This window comes from Lithobates pipiens, unplaced genomic scaffold (genome assembly GCF_037356315.1).
Source record: "Lithobates pipiens isolate NorthernLeopardFrog02 unplaced genomic scaffold, aLitPip1_a1.2 Scaffold_18, whole genome shotgun sequence".
In the NCBI taxonomy this organism is placed as follows: domain Eukaryota; kingdom Metazoa; phylum Chordata; class Amphibia; order Anura; family Ranidae; genus Lithobates; species Lithobates pipiens.
Window position 1 is genome coordinate 628,947,221 of NW_027507758.1, and position 21,444 is coordinate 628,968,664.

The window sequence follows — 21,444 nt, forward strand, 5'->3', positions numbered from 1 at the left end:
CTCTATACACAGGGCTGTATATGACATGTTCCTGACCACCGCACTCTATACACAGGGCTGTATAAGCCCTTGTACACACGGTCGGAGAATCTGTCGGAATGAGTCTTATCGGACCGTGTCGTCAGATAATCCGACTGTGTGTGGTATGCATCGGACTGATTCCGTCCAAATCTCCGTCTGACCCAATTTTCCAACATGTTGGAAATATTTCCCGACCAACTGGGCCGGACGGACCTAATCCGATCATGTGTAGAGCATTTTCATTGGACCAAGTGCTACGCATCCTCAGATCAAATTCCTACATCAAAGCTATTGGCTACTAGCCTGAATGTAGTCCCATCGTAACGAAATTACGTCATCACATTCTGAAAGATCGGATTTTTCGCCAACTTGGCCCGACCGTGTGTATGCAACAGTTTCGGACACAATCCGACGGATTTGGTTGGCAAAATCTCCGACCGTGTGTATGTGGGCTATGACATGTTCCCGACCCCCGCAATCTATACACAGGACTGTATATGACATGTTCCCGACCACCGCACTCTATACACAGGACTGTATATGACATGTTCCTGACCACCGCACTCTATACACAGGACTGTATATGACATGTTCCCGACCACCGTACTCTATACACAGGGCTGTATATGACATGTTCCGGACCACCGCACTCTATACACAGGACTGTATATGACATGTTCCTGACCACCGCACTCTATACACAGGGCTGTATATGACATGTTCCTGACCACCGCACTCTATACACAGGATTGTATATGACATGTTCCTGACCATCGCACTCTATACACAGGGCTGTATATGACATGTTCCAGACCACCGCACTCTATACACAGGACTGTATATGACATGTTCCTGACCACTGCACTCTGGGCCCTTATTTCTGGTTATCTCTGAACTGTTGACCTGTAAAGGATTTAAAGCATCATCTATGAGTAATTTTGGATACCAAAGATTTTCATTATTGTACCGACACACACAACTTTGTTTCCGCTCAATACATTTTTTATTATAATTTTACTTTTAACAAGATTGCAGTCATAAATTCAGAAATTAGTAAAGGAAGAAATCCAATTGGTCAGGAAAATTACTTGGTCTGGAATGTGGAGGCGGAGTCATTATTAATTTGTGTACCATACAATACACAACATGTTACATTATTATAACAAAGTATTGTAGAAAAGATCACACCATAGAAAATGGGGGGAAAGTAGAAAATAAACCCGGATATGAAGGTGACATTTGTGTACGGGGAACACCTTAACAATTACCACCATTTTATTCTCCAGGGCCTCTACTTTCAGAAAATATATGTTTGGGGGTTTTATCTAATCTTCAGACCCAGAATCTGCATTTTACCATGTGTGCAAAAATAATAGAAAACCAGCTCTGGCAGTGAAAGGGTTGTGTACATACAGCTGATAACAGCTGGAATAAACTCCGCGCCACTTGTTATATATCTCGTGAAAATCATTATAATTAAACTGATTAAAAAAAAAACTAAAAATATGGTGATATTTTTTAGAGCTGCTCCATAGAAAGAATCAAAGAAAAGATACTTAATTACTGAACTAGTGACCATAGGGGGCGCTGCTGAGAAACAAACCTAAATTACCTAGGCATTACATTTATATAATTCTTAGCCCTTGTATACACGGTCGGACATTCCAACAACAAATTCCATCGGATTTTGTCCGACTGATTTTGTCCGAAACTGGTGTTGCATACACACGGTCGGACAAAGTTATCGGAAAATCCGATCGTACGTAACGTGATGACGTTATTTCCTTACGATGGGAATACGTTCAGGCTAGTAGCCAATAGCTTTGGTCTAGCAATTTAATCTGAGCATGCGTGGCACTTTGTCCGATCGGAATTCTCTACACATGATCGGAGTATGTCCGATCGGAGCATTTTGTCAGAAAGTTTAATATGCCCAGCCCTAAAACTTTGTCCGTCGGATATTCTGACAGAAACAGTCCGATGGAGCCCACACACAGTCGGATTATCCGACAACACGGTCCGATCTGACATTTTCCATCTGAATGTCCGACCATGTGTACAAGGGCTTATAGTGAAATATACTACAGTACCACCAAAACGTAGTGCATTAATGTTGAAATCAACTGTACATACAAAAATACAAAAATAAACAATTGCGTCAAAAATGACTTAATTAAAGTGGTTGTAAACCCTCCCCCACAACTTTGTCCCATGTAAACCAGCATAAAAAACCCTAATGAACACTGCTTGTAGATATCTCCTTACTTGCTTAGTATTGTTGTAATTCTTGTTCTGCAGAATGAAGTCACTGAGCATGCCCAGATCTGCCCTGATTTAAGGCACACTCTCTATGTCTTATCTATCTGTTATCAGGACTTCCTACGGCACAACACTGAACTCTGCTAATCACTCAGAGCTTCCTCCTACACACCATGTGACCTCACATACAGTCTAAACTTGGCCATTACTGCAGTCTTATCAGCTGAAGCTGGTAAGTCTAACAAAGGCAAACATTAGACAAATACTATGAAATAAACAAGTAAGCTATGAACAGGGAAGCAGGGTTGCCATAGAAACGTTGGATTGAGAAGGAGGCTTGGTTTACAGTACAGGAAGTGCTCAATGTAAGGGCGGAAATAGACTCCACTGTGGACTCAGAAAACAATACTTAAGATGGCGCTGCCTAACCCCTGGAAACAAGTTTTTTAAAGTTTCTTTAAACAGTAAGTAATATGCGATTTGGGCTGGATTACAGTGGCTATAGTCTGATAATGACTTATTATAATGGACTAAATGAAAAGAAGCATCAGAGGGGGAGAGCTTACGTCCTCTTTAAGTAGTTCCCATTTAGATATTAGGAAAAAATATATAGCCAAAGTCCATGCAAGTACTAAACACCACAGGGAAGCACAGTGGTGTAGTGGTTAGCACTTTCACCTAGCAGCAATAGGCTTGCTGGTTCAAATCCTGACCATGACACCTGCCTGGAGTTTGCATGTTCTCCCTGTGCCTGGGTGGGTTTCCTCCGGGTACTCAGGTTTCCTCCCACACTCCAAATACATGGTGGTAGGTTAATTAGACCCTGTCCAAAAAAAATTGGGCATAATATGTGTATGTCAATGTTGTAAGTGTGTCGGGACCCTACACGTTAAAGGACCACGTAAAAGCTGCAGATGGACACCGGTGGCAAGAAAGCGCCCTGAGGCGATTCAGTTTGCATCAGTAGCGCTATACAAGTCATCCATTCATTCAGAATATAATTGTGATACACTCCTACTTATTCGATTTCCCAGAATGCAGTAGCTATTTAGAGATCCCTTCACCACAGGTTTGAACACGTAGACACCCAATCGTGATGGTAAAATTATCTCCTTACCAGATTGAAATGACTACTTTAATTAAAAAGATAGTCATCTGAGCTTGTGCAGGTATGTGCCTGCTCACATGGACTATGACATGGAACCTAGAGATATCACTTCCTCCTCATAGGCTCAGATGGGGCATAAAGAAAGAGCAAACAATAGCCATAGCGTAATACTATTTATTAAAATGAAATTTCAAAACATAAAGCCAAATGGCTGCTTACATTACGACCTGGCACTGGGGCTGCTCGCTTAACAGGTTATTTTATAATTTGCTTGTGGTTCCTCGTTAGGTGCGGCGTGCGTTCCACCGCGTACAGCCGACAACCAAGAGAACCGGAAGTTACATAAACGAACGTGACCAGGTACTGCCTCGACGTACATTTCGTTTTCATGTCTTCAGGAAGCGATTTCCAGCTTCCTGAAGACGAAAAACGAAACATAGCCAATGAAAGGTAATGACTCTATTTTTATTTTTATCCTACTATCAATGGCCAACACGGTACAACACTTCATCCATGTCTTTGGTGATCTCTGATCTCCTTATCAACTGTTTCTTACATGATGAAGATCAGCCATGGAGTATATCTGAGGTGTATATCAGGGTGTGCTTCTTCCCCACATGAGAGCTGTGATGTCCAGCAACATTCATATAGAAGACATTTCCCGCACTCAAGGCACTAATACACCTCGAGGGTTGTGTGGGATCCCCGATGTACAGGAAGACAGGACTTCAGTGAGGAACAATTCCCTCACTCAGGACAGGAATACGGCTTCTCCCCCGTGTGAGATCTCTGATGTCTGTAAAGACTGGACTTCTCTGAATAACATTTCAGACACTCAAGACAGGAATACGGCTTCTTCCCCGTGTGAGATCTGTGATGTGTGGATAGATGGGACTTCTGTGAAAAACATTTCCCGCACTCAAGACAGGAATACTGCTTCTTCCCCGTGTGAGATCTCTGATGTGTGGATAGATGGGACTTCTGTGAAAAACATTTCCCGCACTCAAGACAGGAATACGGCTTCTCCCCCGTGTGACATCTCTGATGTGTGCAAAGACTGGACTTGTGTGAAAAGCATTTCCCGCACTCATGACAGGAATATGGCTTCTCCCCCGTGTGAGATCTCTGATGTGTGCAAAGACTGGATTTATGTGAAAAACATTTCCCGCACTCAGGACAGGAATATGTCTTCTCCCCTGTGTGAGATCTCTGATGTGTGAAAAGATGGGACTTGTGTGAAAAACATTTCCCACACTCAGGACAGGAATACGGCTTCTCCCCTGTGTGAGATCTCTGATGTGTGTCTAGACTGGACTTCATTGAAAAACATTTCCCGCACTCAGGACAGGAATACGGCTTCTCCCCTGTGTGAGATCTCTGATGTATGTAAAGATTGGACTTCTGTGAAAAACATTTCCCACACTCAGGACAGGTATGCGGCTTCTGCCCCATGTGAGATCTCTGATGTATGGAAAGACTGGACTTCAGTGAAAAACATTTCCCGCACTCAGGACAGGAATACGGCTTCTCTCCTGTATGAGTTATTTTATGCACATTACGCTTATATTTAGAAGGGAAACACTTCCCGCACTCAGTACAGTAAAACCTCTTCTCTGTTGGAAGGACGGCCCCGTCCCTCACAGTCTGAGGTTCCTCAGGATAAGAGGAATACGATGGTCCATCTACACTGTGTGGTGCCGGATGGACATTTGAGGTAGTCGGGTTTTCTCCTGGACTATACTGTGTGATGTCCTCATCTTCTACTTTACAGTCTGGAGACAAAGTGAGACAATCCTCTGAGGTTTTCCTCATCTCCCGTCCATCTACTAAAATAGAAATACAAAGATTATTACTAGACATGAGCTGATTGGTTCCCCTAAACCAGGACTCCGCCCACATCAGGCAGCTTTGTCTCTGAGGATCTTACAATTCCCCCCTCAAGGTAACTAGTAAATGGGTCCTCTGATCTCCTACCAGATCATTTCTTTATTCATGGACCTTAGTCAGAGAGTGAGGAAACAACGAGAACTGTCTTTTATAGGAGTGACAGTGATGAGGGGATTATAAGACGAGTGTCCCCTCCCCCTCTATCACTCATTGCCATCTTCCCAACACAAGAAGTCCTGCACTTCCTTATTTAGTCCATGATTTAGTCATGAATAACAGCGGGGCTGAGCCCCACCAGAGGTCAGAGAGTGAGGATGGGGGGAGAACAACCAAGATGAAGACTGGACTGATCCTGAAGACCCCCATCATTGGGTTATTGACTCCTCCCTCATTATCACTTTCTGTTTAAGGTTCCAAAGTTTGAGGATGTTATCACATTATTATCACCATGTAAAAGTCTGTGCTCCAATCACATCATCCGATATAAAATGTCCAGCTGGTAGGAAACGGGTGTAACAAAAGAGAATACATATTATGTGTATATATAGCAGTGGGTAGAGGGGAGAGAGCAGAAGTCAGGACTATGTAATGTACAACATATTGTATAAGATACAACAGATAGGACTATATAGTATCAGAATGATGTAATGTACACCATAGAGTATATAGTGCAGGGGTCAGGAGTATGTAATGTACAATATAAATTATACAGTGTAAGGGTCGGGACTCTTAATATTGGTATTCAGTAATCAGTAGAAGATTAAATGTTTACATGAGACAAGTTGCAGAGATCCCACACCGCTGCCTCCCATCTCCTGAGACTGCACTCAGTGACTTGGGTCTGAGACTATACAGACATATCCCTCCACCCGGCACAGCCAGCAGACAACAGAACAAGTAACCCTGGAAGAATTGTTCTGTCAGAGATCTTGCTAGACCCGGGTATGGGGAAGAAGACTCAAGGTGCATACCCCAGGTGCCTAGGTCTAGTAACGTCTATAGTAAAAATGAACATTTTGCTGCCAGCTGAACCCCAGAATCTCCATAAGTTAGAAGGCTGGGTATATATCCCTCCTCCTCTGTCGGAGCCTGCGTCGGCTCATTTTCAGAGCGGACGTGGCCGACGCACGTCACTTCAGGCTGCCCACAGAGCAGCGGTTAGCCGCAACAATCTTGGCGGTTCTTCTCCCAGTGCTCACCCTGGGCACCATTGGGGGAGACCATCCGTTCATTCATCCAGTGGTCCACCGGCATCGCGGGGGCCGCCGCTAGCTGCTCCCGGTGCTCGTTCTGGGGGGGCCGTACACCCACCCACTTTGCCCAGCGCTCTCTCTGGCAGAGGGGAGGCCACCCGCCCGCCCGCTTCCCCTGGGGCTCCTGCTGGGGAAAGGGGGGCTGTCCGTCCACCACCACTTCTCCTGGGCTCAATCCTGCATGGTGGGGGGGGGGCGCTGCCGCTTCTCCCTGTGCAGCTGAACTTGGAAGACTTCTTTTATTTTAACCGGTTTAGCAAATAGGGAATCTTCGTGTTGCACACACATAAACGGATTATAGGACAAAGGAAACGGTTCACTAGTATGCATCAGCCACTGCCCATTAACCATCATTCCCGGCAAATCCCTCCATCCACCCACTCTTCAGCAAACATGCACTCCCCGTATTTCCCATCTCAGCGAAACAACACCAGCTTATCGTTGTAATTTATTCAAGAATATAATACTGGATAATACATCGTCCAACCTCTTGCAATGCCAATAAAAAGTCAGGAGTCTGATGGTGGTTCACCTCTTCAGTTCCATGTTTCTGGTTCAGTGGGTGGAGGGATCAGCCGAGGGGGCGCCGTATGCCTCTCCGTTCATCCTTTCCTGGGGCATCAGGGTCAGAGGAGTGGGACACCAATTGTTCAGGTGTCAGCATTCCAGTTGTTCTGACAATATGGGTCATTACCTTCAGGCACCAGCAGGGCTGGACTGGCCTACCGGGATACCGGGAAATTTCCTGGTAGGCCGTCTGCATTCAGTGCCCTGGGGCCGCTTTTGTCCCTGTGCTGGCTGGCGTCAGCCCAATAAACTGCAGTGGCGGCCGCCGCACTTTGCAATGCACGCACTGGCACTGCCTGTGTGTGCCTGTGCCGCCTCTTCTGATCTGGCTCCGCCCATTGAAATGCCTGAGAGTGAGGGGAGGAGCATGAGGACGCTGACTCCTAATTGAATTTCAGCCCGTGCGGCGCCAGCACCGTTGATTTCTTCTTCTGCTTTGACTCGGCCCGCCCACTAGACTGCACTGTCTGCACGAGGAGAATAGGAGGACGGCCGCCCCTAGATCAGAACAGAAGAAGGTACCCCTGCTGCCCTGAGCTCTCACTCTGTCTCTGTCTGTCTCTCTCTCTTTCTCTCTGTCACTCTCTCTCTCTATCTCTCTCCCTGTCTCTCTCTCCTTCTCCCTGTCTGTCTCTCTCTCTCTCTCTCTCTCTCTCCCCCTGTTTCTCTTCTTTCTCTAATTTTTTGCAAGTAGAAAAGCAGTGCATTTTTTAATTTGTTTTTGCAGTTTTTTTTTTGGGGGGGGGTGCACAGTACTGAAAAAACAAATATCAATTGCCACCACTGTACCCATCAAACACAGACACTGTGCCAAACGCAGCCACTGTGCCCGTCAAACGCAGCCACTGTGCCCTCCAAACGCAGCCACTGTGCCCTCCAAACGCAGCCACTGTGCCCGTCAAACGCAGCCACTGTGCCCGTCAAACGCAGCCACAGTGCCCGTCAAACGCAGCCACCGTGCCCATCAAAAGCAGCCACCGTGCCCGTCAAAAGCAGCCACCATGCCCGTCAAACTCAGCCACCGTGCCCGTCAAACTCAGCCACCGTGCCCGTCAAAAACGCAGCCACCTTGCCCTTCAAAGGCAGCCACCGTGCCCGTCAAAGGCAGCCACCGCGCCCGTCAAAGCCAGCCACAATGCCCGTCAAACGCAGCCACTCTCTCTCTCTCTCCCCCCGTCTCTCTCCCTGTCTCTCTCTCTCTAATTTTTTGCAGCTAAAAAAAGAGTGCTTTTTAAAATATGTTTTGCAGTTTTTTTTGGGGGGGGGGCGCAAAGTACTGAAAAAATAAAATAAAACATCAATTGCAGCCTCACTGTGCCCATAAATTGCCACCACTGTGCCCGTCAAACGCAGCCACTGTGCCCATCAAACGCAGCCACTGTGCCCGTCAAACGCAGCCACCGTGCCCGTCAAACGCAGCCACCGTGCCCGTCAAACGCAGCCACCGTGCCCGTCAAACGCAGCCACCCTGCCCGTCAAACGCAGCCACCCTGCCCGTCAAACGCAGCCACCTTGCAGTTTTTGGGGGGGGGGGGGGCGCAAAGTACTGACAAAAATAATATAAAACATCAATTGCAGCCTCACTGTGCCCATAAATTGCCACTACTGTACCCATCAAACGCAGCCACCGTGCTCGTCAAACGCAGCCACCGTGCCCGTCAAACGCAGCCACTCTCTCTCTCTCTCCCCGTCTCTCTCCCTGTCTCTCTCTCTCTCTCTCTCTCTCTCTCTCTCATTTTTTGCAGCTAAAAAAAGAGTGCTTTTTAAAATATGTTTTTGCAGTTTTTGGGGGGGGGGCAAAGTACTGAAAAAATAAAATAAAACATCATTTGCAGCCTCACTGTGCCCATAACTTGCCACCACTGTACCCATCAAACGCAGCCACTGTGCCCGTCAAACGCAGCCACTGTGCCCGTCAAACGCAGACATCCTGCCCGTCAAACGCAGCCACTCTCTCTCTCTCTCTCTCTCTCTCTCCCCGTCTCTCTCTCTCTCTCTCTCCCCGTCTCTCTCTCTCTCTCTCTCTCCCCGTCTCTCTCTCTCTCTCTCTCCCCGTCTCTCTCTCTCTCTCTCTCTCTCTCTCCCCGTCTCTCTCTCTCTCTCTCTCGTTTTTTGCAGCTAAAAAAAGAGTGCTTTTTTAAATATGTTTTTGCAGTTTTTTGGGGGGGCGCAAAGTACTGAAAAAATAAAATAAAACATCAATTGCAGCCTCACTGTGCCCATAAATTGCCACCACTGTGCCATCAAGCGCAGCCACTGTGCCACTGCCATCAAACGCAGCCACTGTAACCATCAACTGCCAGCAGTTTGCCCCATCAAATGCTGCCAGTGTCCCCCCTTACCTGTCTCGGGTCAGCGCTGTCCTCCACGCTCCCTCCAAGTCCTCAATGTCTTCTCCCGTCCTCTCCTGCTCCTGCTATGATTGGACGCCTGATAGGCATTCAATCACAGCGCCTCTCGCTTCAGCCAATCAGGTGACAGGTAACCAGACCCGATGCACCTGATTGGCTGAGAGGCGGGTCAGTGTTAGGGAAGCAATTTATTTGATTCCCTAACACAGCACTGTGTAAGCAGCAAACGCACAGCAGTGTGCCCGCTGTTTACCAATTTGGAAGCCTATTAGAGCCCACGGCTCTAATCAGGCACTTCCAAAAACACCCCCTGTAATTCAGATGCCTGGCGCCTGGCAAGGGGCCGGACAACTGAATAGGGGGCAGCAGCGGCGATGATAGATTCATGCAATGCATGAATCTATCTAATGAAGATTGACGGGTGCAGGAGAGAGGGGGCTGCGCTCCTGCACCCTCTATGGATGCACCGCCACTGCCCGGTTGTATTTCCCCTGGGTGGGGAAATACCACCATGTTTTACATTATATCTCCCTATACACTGTGTGCCCTATAAAAAGGAGGTGAGCATTAAGGGACAGAGTAAACACTTCTTAAATTTTGATACACCCTAACACCATACATGTGTAAAGAGTAATGGTGTGCTCAGAGGCGTACTAAGTGGGGGGGCGGGGGGGCGTGCCGCCCCGGGTGCCACACACTGGGGGGGGGGGTGTCAGGCCAGCGCACCCCCCCTCTGCAACTGAAGTGTCAGACAGCGCCGTGAGGAGCCCGAGGCACTGGCAGTGGGCGGCATTGCAGGGGGGGGGGGGTGCGAGCAGCACCCAAGTGGAGTGACATCTGCCGGCTCAGTGATCCGGGACCCGGCTCCCCTTCTCTCTGTGGTCGCGTTGCGCTGCAGTTCTGATCAGTCTCGGGCAGCGGCTGTCACTCACAGCCGAGCAGAGTGAAGCCGCCTCCCCCTCCTCCATGCACAGCACTGTGTAGACAAGGAGGGGGAGGCGGCTTCACTCTGCTCGGCTGTGAGTGACAGCCGCTGCCCGAGACTGATCAGAACGGCGCGACGTGAGTCACGTGACCACAGAGAGAAGGGGATTATTGTGCCGGGTCCCGGATCACTGAGCCGACAGGTGACACTCCACTCGGGTGCTGCTCACACCTCCACCCTGCAATGCCGCTGCCTTGGGCTCCAGGTACACTATGGGTCCTTAGGGGAGGCTGTGCACTGTAGGGGGTTCTTTACTGTGGGGGGTCCTGCACTGTAGGGGGGTCTGCACTGTAGGGGGGGTCCTGCACTGTAGGGGGTCTGCACTGTAGGGGGGAGTCCTGCACTGTAGGGGGGTCCTGCACTGTAGGGGGGTCCTGCACTGTAGAAGGGGTCCTGCACTGTAGGGGGGTCCTGCACTGTAGGGGGGTCCTGCACTGTAGAAGGGGTCCTGCACTGTAGGGGGGTTCTTTACTGTGGTGGGTCCTGCACTGTAGGGGGGTCCTGCACTGTAGGGGGTCCTGCATTGTAGGGGGGGTCCTGCACTGTAGGGGGGGGTCCTGCACTGTAGAAGGGGTCCTGCACTGTAGGGGGGTCCTGCACTGTAGGGGGGTCCTGCACTGTAGAAGGGGTCCTGCACTATAGGGGTCCTGCACTGTAGGGGTCCTGCACTGTAGAAGGGGTCCTGCACTGTAGGGGGGGTCCTGCACTGTAGGGGGGTCCTGCACTGTAGAAGGGGTCCTGCACTGTAGGGGGGTCCTGCACTGTAGGGGGTCTGCACTGTAGGGGGGTCCTGCACTGTAGGGGGGTCCTGCACTGTAGGGGGGTCCTGCACTGTAGGGGGTCTGCAGTGTAGGGGGGTCCTGCACTGTAGAAGGGGTCCTGCACTGTAGGGGGGGTCCTGCACTGTAGAAGGGGTCCTGCACTGTAAAAGGGGTCCTGCACTGTAGGGGGGTCCTGCACTGTAGAAGGGGTCCTGCACTGTAGAAGGGGTCCTGCACTGTAGGGGGGTCCTGCACTGTAGGGGGGTCCTGCACTGTAGAAGGGGTCCTGCACTGTAGGGGGGTCCTGCACTGTAGGGGGGTCTTGCACTGTAGAAGGGGTCCTGCACTGTAGAAGGGGTCCTGCACTGTAGGGGGGGTCTGTACTGTAGGGGAAGATTCGGCACTGTAGGGGGGTCTGTACTGTAGGTGAGGATTCTGTACTGTAGGGGAGTCTGTACTGTAGGGGGGTGGGTCTGTACTGTAGGAGGGTCTGCACTGTAGGGGGGGGGTCTGCGCTATAGGGTGGAGGGGTCTGTACTGTAGGAGGGTCTGCACTGTAGGGGAGGATTCTGTACTGTAGGGGGGTCTACACTGTAGATGGGGGTCTGTATGGTAGGGAGGGGGGTCTGCACTGTAGGGGATCTGTGTAACATGCAGAGGGTCCAGAGCTGTGAGGGGCTGTGTAATGTAAAGGGGTGCAGAAGTGCAGGGTGCTGTGTAATGTAAAGGGGTCCAGAGGTTCAGGGTGCTGTGTAATGTAAAGGGATCCATAGGTACAAGGGCTGTGTAATGTAAAGGGGTCAGGAGGTTCAGGGTGCTATGTTATGTAAAGGGGTCCAGAGGTACAAGAGCTGTGTAATGTAAAGGGGTCCAGAGGTGCAGGCTGCTGTGTAATGTAAAGAGGTCCTTAGGCGCAAGGTCCTGTGTAATGTAAAGGGGTCCAGAGGTGCAGGGTGCTGTGTAATTTAAAGGGGTCCAGAGGTGCAGTTGTGGAGAGGGGGGGTACACAGTAGTGACAAAAAGATATTGAAGGATGCAGAGGTATGCAGGGGACACGGTGGGTGTTTTTACATTTTATGGTGGGGGGGGTGGGGGGTGCCAGATATAGGATCGGCCCCGGGGTGCCAAATGCTCTAGGTACGCCCCTGGGTGTGCTGGCAATTTGTGTGCATTACTGGGCACTTTCACCCCCTTCCTTCCCAGACCAATTTTCAACTTGCAGCGCTCTCGCACTTTCAATGAAAATTGCGCGGTCATGCAATGCTGTTCACACTAATAGAGCTTTCTTTTGTTGGTATTTATTCATGACTCATTTTTACATTTTTTACAATATAAGCGAAAGAAAAGCGGAAATTTTGAAAAAAAAAAGCAATATTTTCTTCCTTCTATTTTAAAAGAAATAAAATAAAATCTAATTTTGTCATAAATGTAAGCCAAAATGTATTCTGCTACATGTCTTTGGTAAAAAAAAAAATCCTGTTAAGTGTATAATAGTAGGTTTGTGTGATCATGTACAGATGTGTGCAGATGATCATTGGGACATGTGATTTTACTGTTATATATGTGAGGGATAGGTGTTTTTACTGTGTGGGGACATTATTTTGGGGACTTTGTGAGTTTACATTGTGTTGGGACATGTGTGGGGACACTAGGTTGGTGATCAGTGTGTAAAAAGTTGTAAAAAAACAGCTCATACTCACTAATCATCAGCCGGCTGCAGAGATCCGCTCTCCTCTCCTCACTGACAGCTTCCGTGTGAGGAGAGCCGATCGCCTAGCAAATGACTCTCTATTTACATCACATGCCGGCTGTGATTGTCGAAGTGACACAAGCGCATCGGGATTGCGCCGCTGCAGGGGCATGCACACGCGTGATCCCCCTCCTTCTGAGGAACATTCTTGAACGTCCATTTAGAAGGAGGAAGTGCCCTCCCGCCCGTATGTGTGCAGTGGCCGGGTGGGATGTGGTTAAAGAGCAACTGTCATCTCTATTCCGCAGCGGCTCCTCTTCTGACCCGCGGTTGACTCACCGTGAGTCCCATTCACTTTAATGGGATGGCTGGTGATGTGGCAGTGACACAACAAGGTTAGGGTGACGTGGGGGCAGCAGGCGAGTGGATGCCCGCTAACAGGCGCTGCCATGGTGGATCTGAAATGACAGGTGCTCTTTAAATGAAAGGACTCATTCTTGCTGGTAGTTAGAATCTTTAATATTTGCAAACAAAATGAAGGTTTCCTATTTAGAATAATAAGCTTGTCAGGTTAGTAAAACAGTGAATACAGCAAATACAGTTTTTAGTGTACATAGATTTGCAAAACAATGGGATAAGTAATATTCCTGAACTTTGTTCATGGTTACTGTGACACCAATGCAGTGCATGTTATCTTGCAGAGCTTGGATTAATTGAATGAGTTTACCAAAAATAAAAATATTGCAGAATATACAGCCTCATGCTACATAACTAAGCTGGTTATACATATAGCCCTATGTGCTTTTATATGTGTCATATCCATATATAATGCACTCTCCAAATATGCTTTAAAATGTCTGGTTTTCTCTTTTATGAACAAGAAAATAATGACGTTATGCTTCTGGGCTGGTATAATAATGCTATGGGGCTGGTATGTAATAATTTCCAGGGCTGGTTTTCATTCCCAGTCCGGCCCTGGGCACCAGGTGGGGTGCTCCAAGATCCCGGGTCCAGCAACGGGGGGCGGGTGTCTGAGATTCCGAGGGGAGCTGGGCAGTTTCACATACAGGATGTTTCTGTCATGGCGGTTCTGCCATTAGCGTGTCTGTCATAGCGTTTCTGTCCCAGCGGTTTGCCATTAGAGGTTCTGTCATAGGGTTTCTGTCCCGACGTTCATGCCATCAGCGTTTCTGCCATTAGCATGTCTGTCATAGCGTTCCTGCCCTTAGCATTTCTTTCATAGCGTTTCTGTCCCAGCGGTTCTGCCATTAGCATTTCTGTCAACGTTTCTGCCATTAGAGGTTCTGTCATAGCGTTTCTGTTCCAGCGTTCATGCCATCAGAGTTTCTGTCATAGCGGTTCTGCCATTAGCGTTTCTGTCATAGCAGTTCTGTTCCAGCGTTCTGCCATTAGCGTTTGTCATAGCGTTTCTGTCACAGCATTTTCTGTCATAGCGTTTCTGTCCGAGCATTCACGCCATTAGCATTTCTGTCTTTAGCGTTTCTGCCATAGCTTCCTGTCACAAGTTTCTGCTATGAAATTCTGCCTTAGTGTTTTCTGCCACAGCGTTTCTACCATAGCGTTTCTGCCATAGCGTTCAGTCTCAGCGTTTCTGTCTGAGCATTTCTGCCATAGCCTCTCTGTCATTGCGTTTTAGTCACAGCGTTTGTCTCTGCGGTTCTCCCATAGAGTGTCAGTCTCTGCGTTCGGTCTCTGCGTCCAGTCTCAGTGTTCTGTCAGAATGTTCTGCCATTGCTGTTTTGATATTGCGTTTGTGCCATAACATCTCTGTCATAGCGGATTCTGTCTCAGTGTGTGATGTCGTAGTGTATTGGTGCCACGCAGTCACGGCATATACACATCTTTCATGTTTCTTGTAACCTGGGTTAGTTAGCCAGTGGTCACATCTCGGGATCTGTCACGTCTACAGATCCATACGGGCTGAGGTTTAATTTCGTAAATGATTGTTGACCACAATCTTCTCACCTGTATACCATACGTCATACAATGCACATTTCATTCATTACACCTGTACGATTACCCACCACGGTCTGTGGGTACATTAGCCCTGAGTAGGGATGAGCCGAACACCCCCCTGTTCGGTTCGCACCAGAACCTGCGAACAGACCTAAACTTCGTGTGAACTTTAGAACCCTATTAAAGTCTATGGGACTCGAACGTTCACAATCTAAAGTGCTAATTTTAAAGGCTAATATGCAAGTTACTGTCCTAAAAAGTGTTTGGGGACCCGGGTTCTGCCCCAGGGGACATGGATCAATGCAAAAAAAAGTTTTAAAAACGGCCGTTTTTTCAGGAGCAGTGATTTTAATAATGATTAAAGTGAAACAATAAAAGTGTAATATTCCTTTAAATTTCTTAGCTGGGGGGTATCTATAGTATGCCTGTGAAGGGGCGCATGTTTCTGGTGCTTAGAACTGTCCCTACACAAAGTGTCATTTGTGCAGGAAAAAAAGTCTTTTAAAATCACTTGCGGCTATTGTCAGGTCCCGTAATACAGAGAACACTCAATGAGTGTTCTCTGCATTAGCCGACAATTCATTCATTCATTGATAAAAAATTTTTTTAAAAAAAGCGTGGGGGTTCCCCTAAATTCAATTACAAGACCCTTCAGGTCTGACATGGATATTAAGGGGAACCCCGTGTCAAATTTTTAAAAAAAATTGACGTGGGGGTCCCCCTAAATATCCATAACCAGACCCTTCAGGTCTGATATGGATATTAAGGGGAACCCCGCATCAAATTTAAAAAAAATTGACGTGGGGGTTCCCTAAAAATCCATATCAGACCCTTTATCCGAGCACGCAACCTGGCAGGCCGCAGGAAAAGAGGGGGGGACGAGAGAGCGGCCCCCCCTCCCTCCTGAACCGTACCAGGCCACATACCCTCAACATTGGGAGGATGCTTTGGGGGTCTGTGACCCCTCAAAGCACCTTGTCCCCATGTTGATGAGGACAAGGGTCTCATCCTCACAACCCTGGCCGTTGGTTGTGAGGGTCTGCTGGCGGGGGGCTTATCAGAATCTGGAAGCCCCCTTTAACAAGGGGACCCCCAGATCCCGGCCCCCCCCCTGTTTGAAATGGTAAGGGGGTACAAAAGTACCCCTACCATTTCACAAAGAAAGTGTAAAAATGGTTAAATAAGACAAACACACATTTGAAAAATTCCTTTATTAAACATAAAAAAAAGATTCCAGCGGTGCTAATCCACTCTTGCTATCCAGCGACGGATCTCCGGGGTCCAGCGATGGATGATCATATCCAGCGACGGGGGATCTCTCAGTCCAGCGCTGTCCATACATGCTTCTTCTGTCTCCACTGCGGAGACTGTGGAGATCCCAGCGCTGACGTTTCTTATATTAGGAGGGCGGGGCCACCCGTCACCTGACCCCGCCCCTATGACGCTGGAGAGGGAAGCCAGGGGTTCCCCAGTGACGTGTGGGTGACCCCGCCCCCTCTGATGTAACGCAGGTTTCCGTTACATCAGAGGGGGCGGGGTCACCCACACGTCACTGGGGAACCCCTGGCTTCCCTCTCCAGCGTCAGAGGGGCGGGGTCAGGTGACGAGTGGCCCCGCCCTCCTAATATAAGAAACGTCAGCGCTGGGATCTCCACAGTCTCCGCAGTGGAGACAGAAGAAAGATGTATGGACAGCGCTGGACTGAGAGATCCCCCGTCGCTGGATATGATCATCCATCGCTGGACCCCGGAGATCCGTCGCTGGATAGCAAGAGTGGATTAGCACCGCTGGAATCTTTTTTTTATTTTTTTTATGTTTAATAAAGGAATTTTTCAAATGTGTGTTTGTCTTATTTAACCATTTTGACACTTTCTTTGTGAAATGGTAGGGGTACTTTTGTACCCCCTTACCATTTCAAACAGGGGGGGGGCCGGGATCTGGGGGTCCCCTTGTTAAAGGGGGCTTCCAGATTCTGATAAGCCCCCCGCCCGCAGACCCTCACAACCAACGGCCAGGGTTGTGAGGATGAGGCCCTTGTCCTCATCAACATGGGGACAAGGTGCTTTGAGGGGTCACAGACCCCCAAAGCATCCTCCCAATGTTGAGGGTATGTGGCCTGGTACGGTTCAGGAGGGAGGGGGGGCCGCTCTCTCGTCCCCCCCTCTTTTCCTGCGGCCTGCCAGGTTGCGTGCTCGGATAAAGGGTCTGATATGGATTTTTAGGGGGACCCCCACGTCAATTTTTTTTTAATTTGATGCGGGGTTCCCCTTAATATCCATATCAGACCTGAAGGATCTGGTTATGGATATTTAGGGGGACCCCCACGTCAATTTTTTTTTTATTTGACACGGGGTTCCCCTTAATATCCATGTCAGACCTGAAGGGCCTGGTAGTTGAATTTAGGGGAACCCCCACGCTTTTTTTTTTTTTTTTATCAATGAATGAATGAATTGTCGGCTAATGCAGAGAACACTCATTGAGTGTTCTCTGTATTACGGGACCCGACAATAGCTGCAAGTGATTTTAAAAGACTTTTTTTCCTGCACAAATGACACTTTGTGCAGGGACAGTTCTAAGCACGGGAAACATGCGCCCCTTCACAGGCATACTATAGATACCCCCCAGCTACGAAATTTAAAGGAATATTACACTTTTATTGTTTCACTTTAATCATTATTAAAATCACTGCTCCTGAAAAAACGGCCGTTTTTAAAACTTCTTTTTGCATTGATACATGTCCCCTGGGGCAGGACCCGGGTCCCCAAACACTTTTTAGGACAGTAACCTGCATACTACCCATTAAAATTAGCACTTTAGATTTCTCCCATAGACTTGTATAGGGTGTTCCGGCTTTTCGAATTTGCTGCGAACAGCCCAAATTGTTCACTGTTCGCTGAACAGGCGAACAGGCAGTGTTCGAGTAGAACATGAGTTCGACTCGAACTCGAAGCTCATCCCTAGCCCTGAGGGTTCGGTTAATTACCTGTCTCTGCACTGCAGGTTACTCTGGCTCACTACCATTTACACTGGGGGAGGGTGTCATCAGGTTCATTCACACGCTGTGGTCTTGTCATTTCTGCTCTGGTTCTCACACGTAGATAGGAACAGAGGGAAGTTGTTGTTCTCATGTCTGGTTGTCTGTTGTCCTTTTCTCTTGTCTTTGTTGCTCAGGTTGTGGGCTGAGCCACGTCCCCGTCACCGTCCACAAGTGGTAGGTTCGGGCCAGACGTCATCATGATTCTAGGTTCCTCTCTCAGCTCCATTCTTTTGCTTAGGATGTTGCCGGGAGAACTGCTCAGGTACGTCAGACCAGTTATCTTTTTCCCGATTCCCAGCCTGTTCCGGCGGGGGTGGGGGGGGGGCTCACAGTCACTTTGGATATGTGGAATCATGGCATGAAACTCGTTCCCTGGGATGGAGTCTGGCCCTCCTTCTTCTGTTCAGGACTCAGACTCGGTTGTCAGATTACAAAAAGAAGCACGACCCGATTATTTAGTGTGGGACCAGTGCTGGGTGTCTGGTATGATTTCTCCATGTTTAGCGATGCATATTGCCATAACACATTGGCCTATCCACCAACACGGTCATACATATCCATCAGGTATCCAGCACTTCAGACCCCTGCAAACTCCTCTCAGTTCATTCATTTTTGCAGCTTACCCTCTCAGATTTCCCCATACAGCGGGCAGTCATTCAGGCCAGGGGTTCGTAGGTGTTTAACAGGGCTACTCAACTGATGTCCATTTGAAGTATTTGATCTTCTCTGCAGGTTTCGCAGGGGCTCCTCGGTTCAGCCCCTCGCTCCCTTACTCCCGTCGTATCCTCTCAATACAACAGTTCATTCTCATGGCTGCGTTTCCCGGACATTAGGCTTAATCCATCATGCAAGGGACATTAATTGGGTTCTGGGCAGTTTATTATTATTAATGACAATTTATATAGCGCCAACAGTTTACGCAGCGCTTTACAATGTGTAGGGGGGACAACACAATTACAGTACAATACAAAAGGTACAGGAGGGCCCTGCTCGTAGAGCTTACATTCTAAAGGGAGGGTGTGGTGGTAGGGGTCCATTCTTATCAATTCATGGGATGCTCATCAAAGTTTCTTATTACACCTACTTTTGTGTCTTTTTGCCCTCTTTCAGGCTTACTGACCAGCTAGGCCAAGGCACACCTCAGGCCTTGGTAGTTAGGGTAACGCATTTCGAGTGAAGACTTTGACTACAAGTTAGAAGGCTGGACACAGGCCAGCCTGTACTTGTGGGAGGAGTCTGAGGGGTATATATCCCTCCTCCTCTGTCGGAGCCTGTGTCGGCTCATTTTCAGGGTTCTCACCTCAGGCCTTGGTATTTAGGGTATCGCATTCCCAGTGAAGACTCTGACTACAAATTCAGTCTAAATACATAAATTGTGTCTGCAGCACAGAGAAGGAAGGTTATCTGAGAGAAATACAGGAATACCGGACGAGAAACACAGCTCAGGAAAGTGACTGGGGGATTACAGGCTGAAATCACCCAGTCCTTGCCCTACTCTGGACCAATCAGTGAGCAGTATGGTTGGAGGAATGTATTTGGTGTTAATGACCCACCTGTGCTGATCTCTGTAGGAGTGTCCTTCTCTATAAATGTCCCCGTTATTCCATCCTCCTCCATAGACTGCTGATCATCCCTCACATACCTCTCTTCTTCTTCTGTTTTAACCTCAAATTCTATATCGATTGGATCTCCACTCTAAATCAAGAAAATGAGAGTGAATATCATCTGTAAAATATAAGATTTATTATTGTGATAAAAAATTCACACATTGTCTCTGTTTTTTATAACCTCCATACCACCAACCTTGTAACAGTGAGGGATGGTGTGATTTGGCTGTGTGGAATCCCAGGAATACAGAGGACGGGGACATCTCTCTGGTGGGTTCCTGGTATAAGGTGGCTCCATCACATCCTTGTGTCCTTCTGAAAACTCCTCCATCACTTCATCCTCCTCTTTATACTCTTCTTTAACATTAATATTATCATTCCCGAGGTTTCCACTCTGAATATGTAATAAAACATTAAATGTAACAATCATGCTGTGTATAAATCAGAATTACCAATAATTGTCAATCATCTACCTGATGATGGTGGGGGATGGTGTGATCTTCCTGTGTGGAATCCCGGGAATACAGAGGACGGGGACATCTCTCTGGTGGGTTTCTGTAGCTGGATCCATCTGTAGGAAACACACACACTGACTGAATACATTGTTTCTATGTGTTTATCAGATGATGGGGGATCTAGGTGGAGCCTCCGTACTGCTCTCTCCTTTACAATAAAGTCTCCTCTTACCTGGTGATGTGAGGGGCGGCTGATTGTCCATCATGACGTCCTTGTAGAGATCCTTGTGTCCTTCTAAATACTCCCACTCCTCCATGGAGAAATAGACAGTGACATCCTGACACCTTATAGGAACCTGACACACACAATGATACAGTCACCATCCAGACACATCCCTTGTCTGTTACTGGATAATGTCCCAGAATTCCCAGCACCGCTCACCTCTCCTGTCAGCAGCTCCATCATCTTCTTGGTGATTTCTAGAATCTTCTGCATGTTGTGTCTCTCAGGTTTTAGGGAGTCACATGGAGGCACTGTGATGGTCATATGATCACCTGACTTCACAAAAGGAAATCTCTGTATTGAGGAACCAATAGGAATATCATGTTAGAATCCCAGAACCATCCTCACCTCTCCGGTCAGGTCTGTGTTTTATTAATAGAGATAAGAGTGATGTCATGTGACCTCCCAGAATCCTCCTCACCTCTCCGGTCAGCAGGTAGATGATCTCCAAGGTGAGGTTTAGTATCTTCTCAGTCATGTGACTCCGGTCCTCCTCCATCCTCATTGGTGACGTCATTTGATCTATACAGGTCTCCTTGTAGACGGATAACTTTGGGAAATGAAAGTAAGAATTATTTGGATGGTGTTGGTCACACAATAATAGGATGTGGATGTGAGGGGGGTAATAGGAGGGTTTCTGTACATTTAACAACTACTCCCCCCCCATGGGAACATATTTAGTTTGGACTGTTTGCTAGATTTTTGAGGTGTGGGACCCTCTTTGTCTGCTGGATCAGATATTGCCTTTTCTATGTTGGGTATGTTTAGTTTCTGAACTGGATATGATTGGTTTTAGATCTGCAGGCAAGGAATGATAAATACGATCCTTCCTTTGACTTGTTTGCTCTGAGGCAGTGCTGTGAGGACAATGTCGGGTCATCATGATGTCCAGGAAGAGAAACTTGCTGACTTTTGGCTGGAGTTGTCGGCTAATCAGGATAATTACCAGAACTCCAGCTGTAAGGCTCCAATCTCCGGGCAGCCTGCGGACTGATCGGAGTGATGTCACTGTCACTCTCTGCAGTAAGAGAAGGGATGGGATTGGATAGCAGGAGGATGCTGCTGGTGGACTACAGAACTGTGGGGGAGGAGTCGGTTTTGTTCTCTCCAATAGAAACCCATCTGCCATCTATGCTGATTATCAAGATTTTAACATGTAAGTGTACTATTTGTTTTTATGGAATAAATGACTTCATCATTCTA

General features: G+C 48.0%; 1 protein-coding gene across 1 annotated transcript; it reads right to left on the bottom strand.

Annotated features, from left to right (window-relative positions):
- Window positions 1-3,548: 3,548 nt before the first annotated feature.
- Window positions 3,549-21,152, bottom strand: LOC143989612 (uncharacterized). The gene is made up of 7 exons (XM_077489830.1): window positions 20,663-21,152; window positions 20,401-20,535; window positions 20,191-20,314; window positions 19,977-20,074; window positions 19,700-19,897; window positions 19,450-19,591; window positions 3,549-5,214 (listed from the first exon to the last, which is right to left on the bottom strand). Exons 1-7 carry the CDS (start codon window positions 20,756-20,758, stop codon window positions 4,136-4,138), a joined length of 1,872 nt encoding a protein of 623 aa, XP_077345956.1. The 5' UTR covers window positions 20,759-21,152; the 3' UTR covers window positions 3,549-4,135.
- Between the last annotated feature and the right edge of the window lie 292 nt (window positions 21,153-21,444).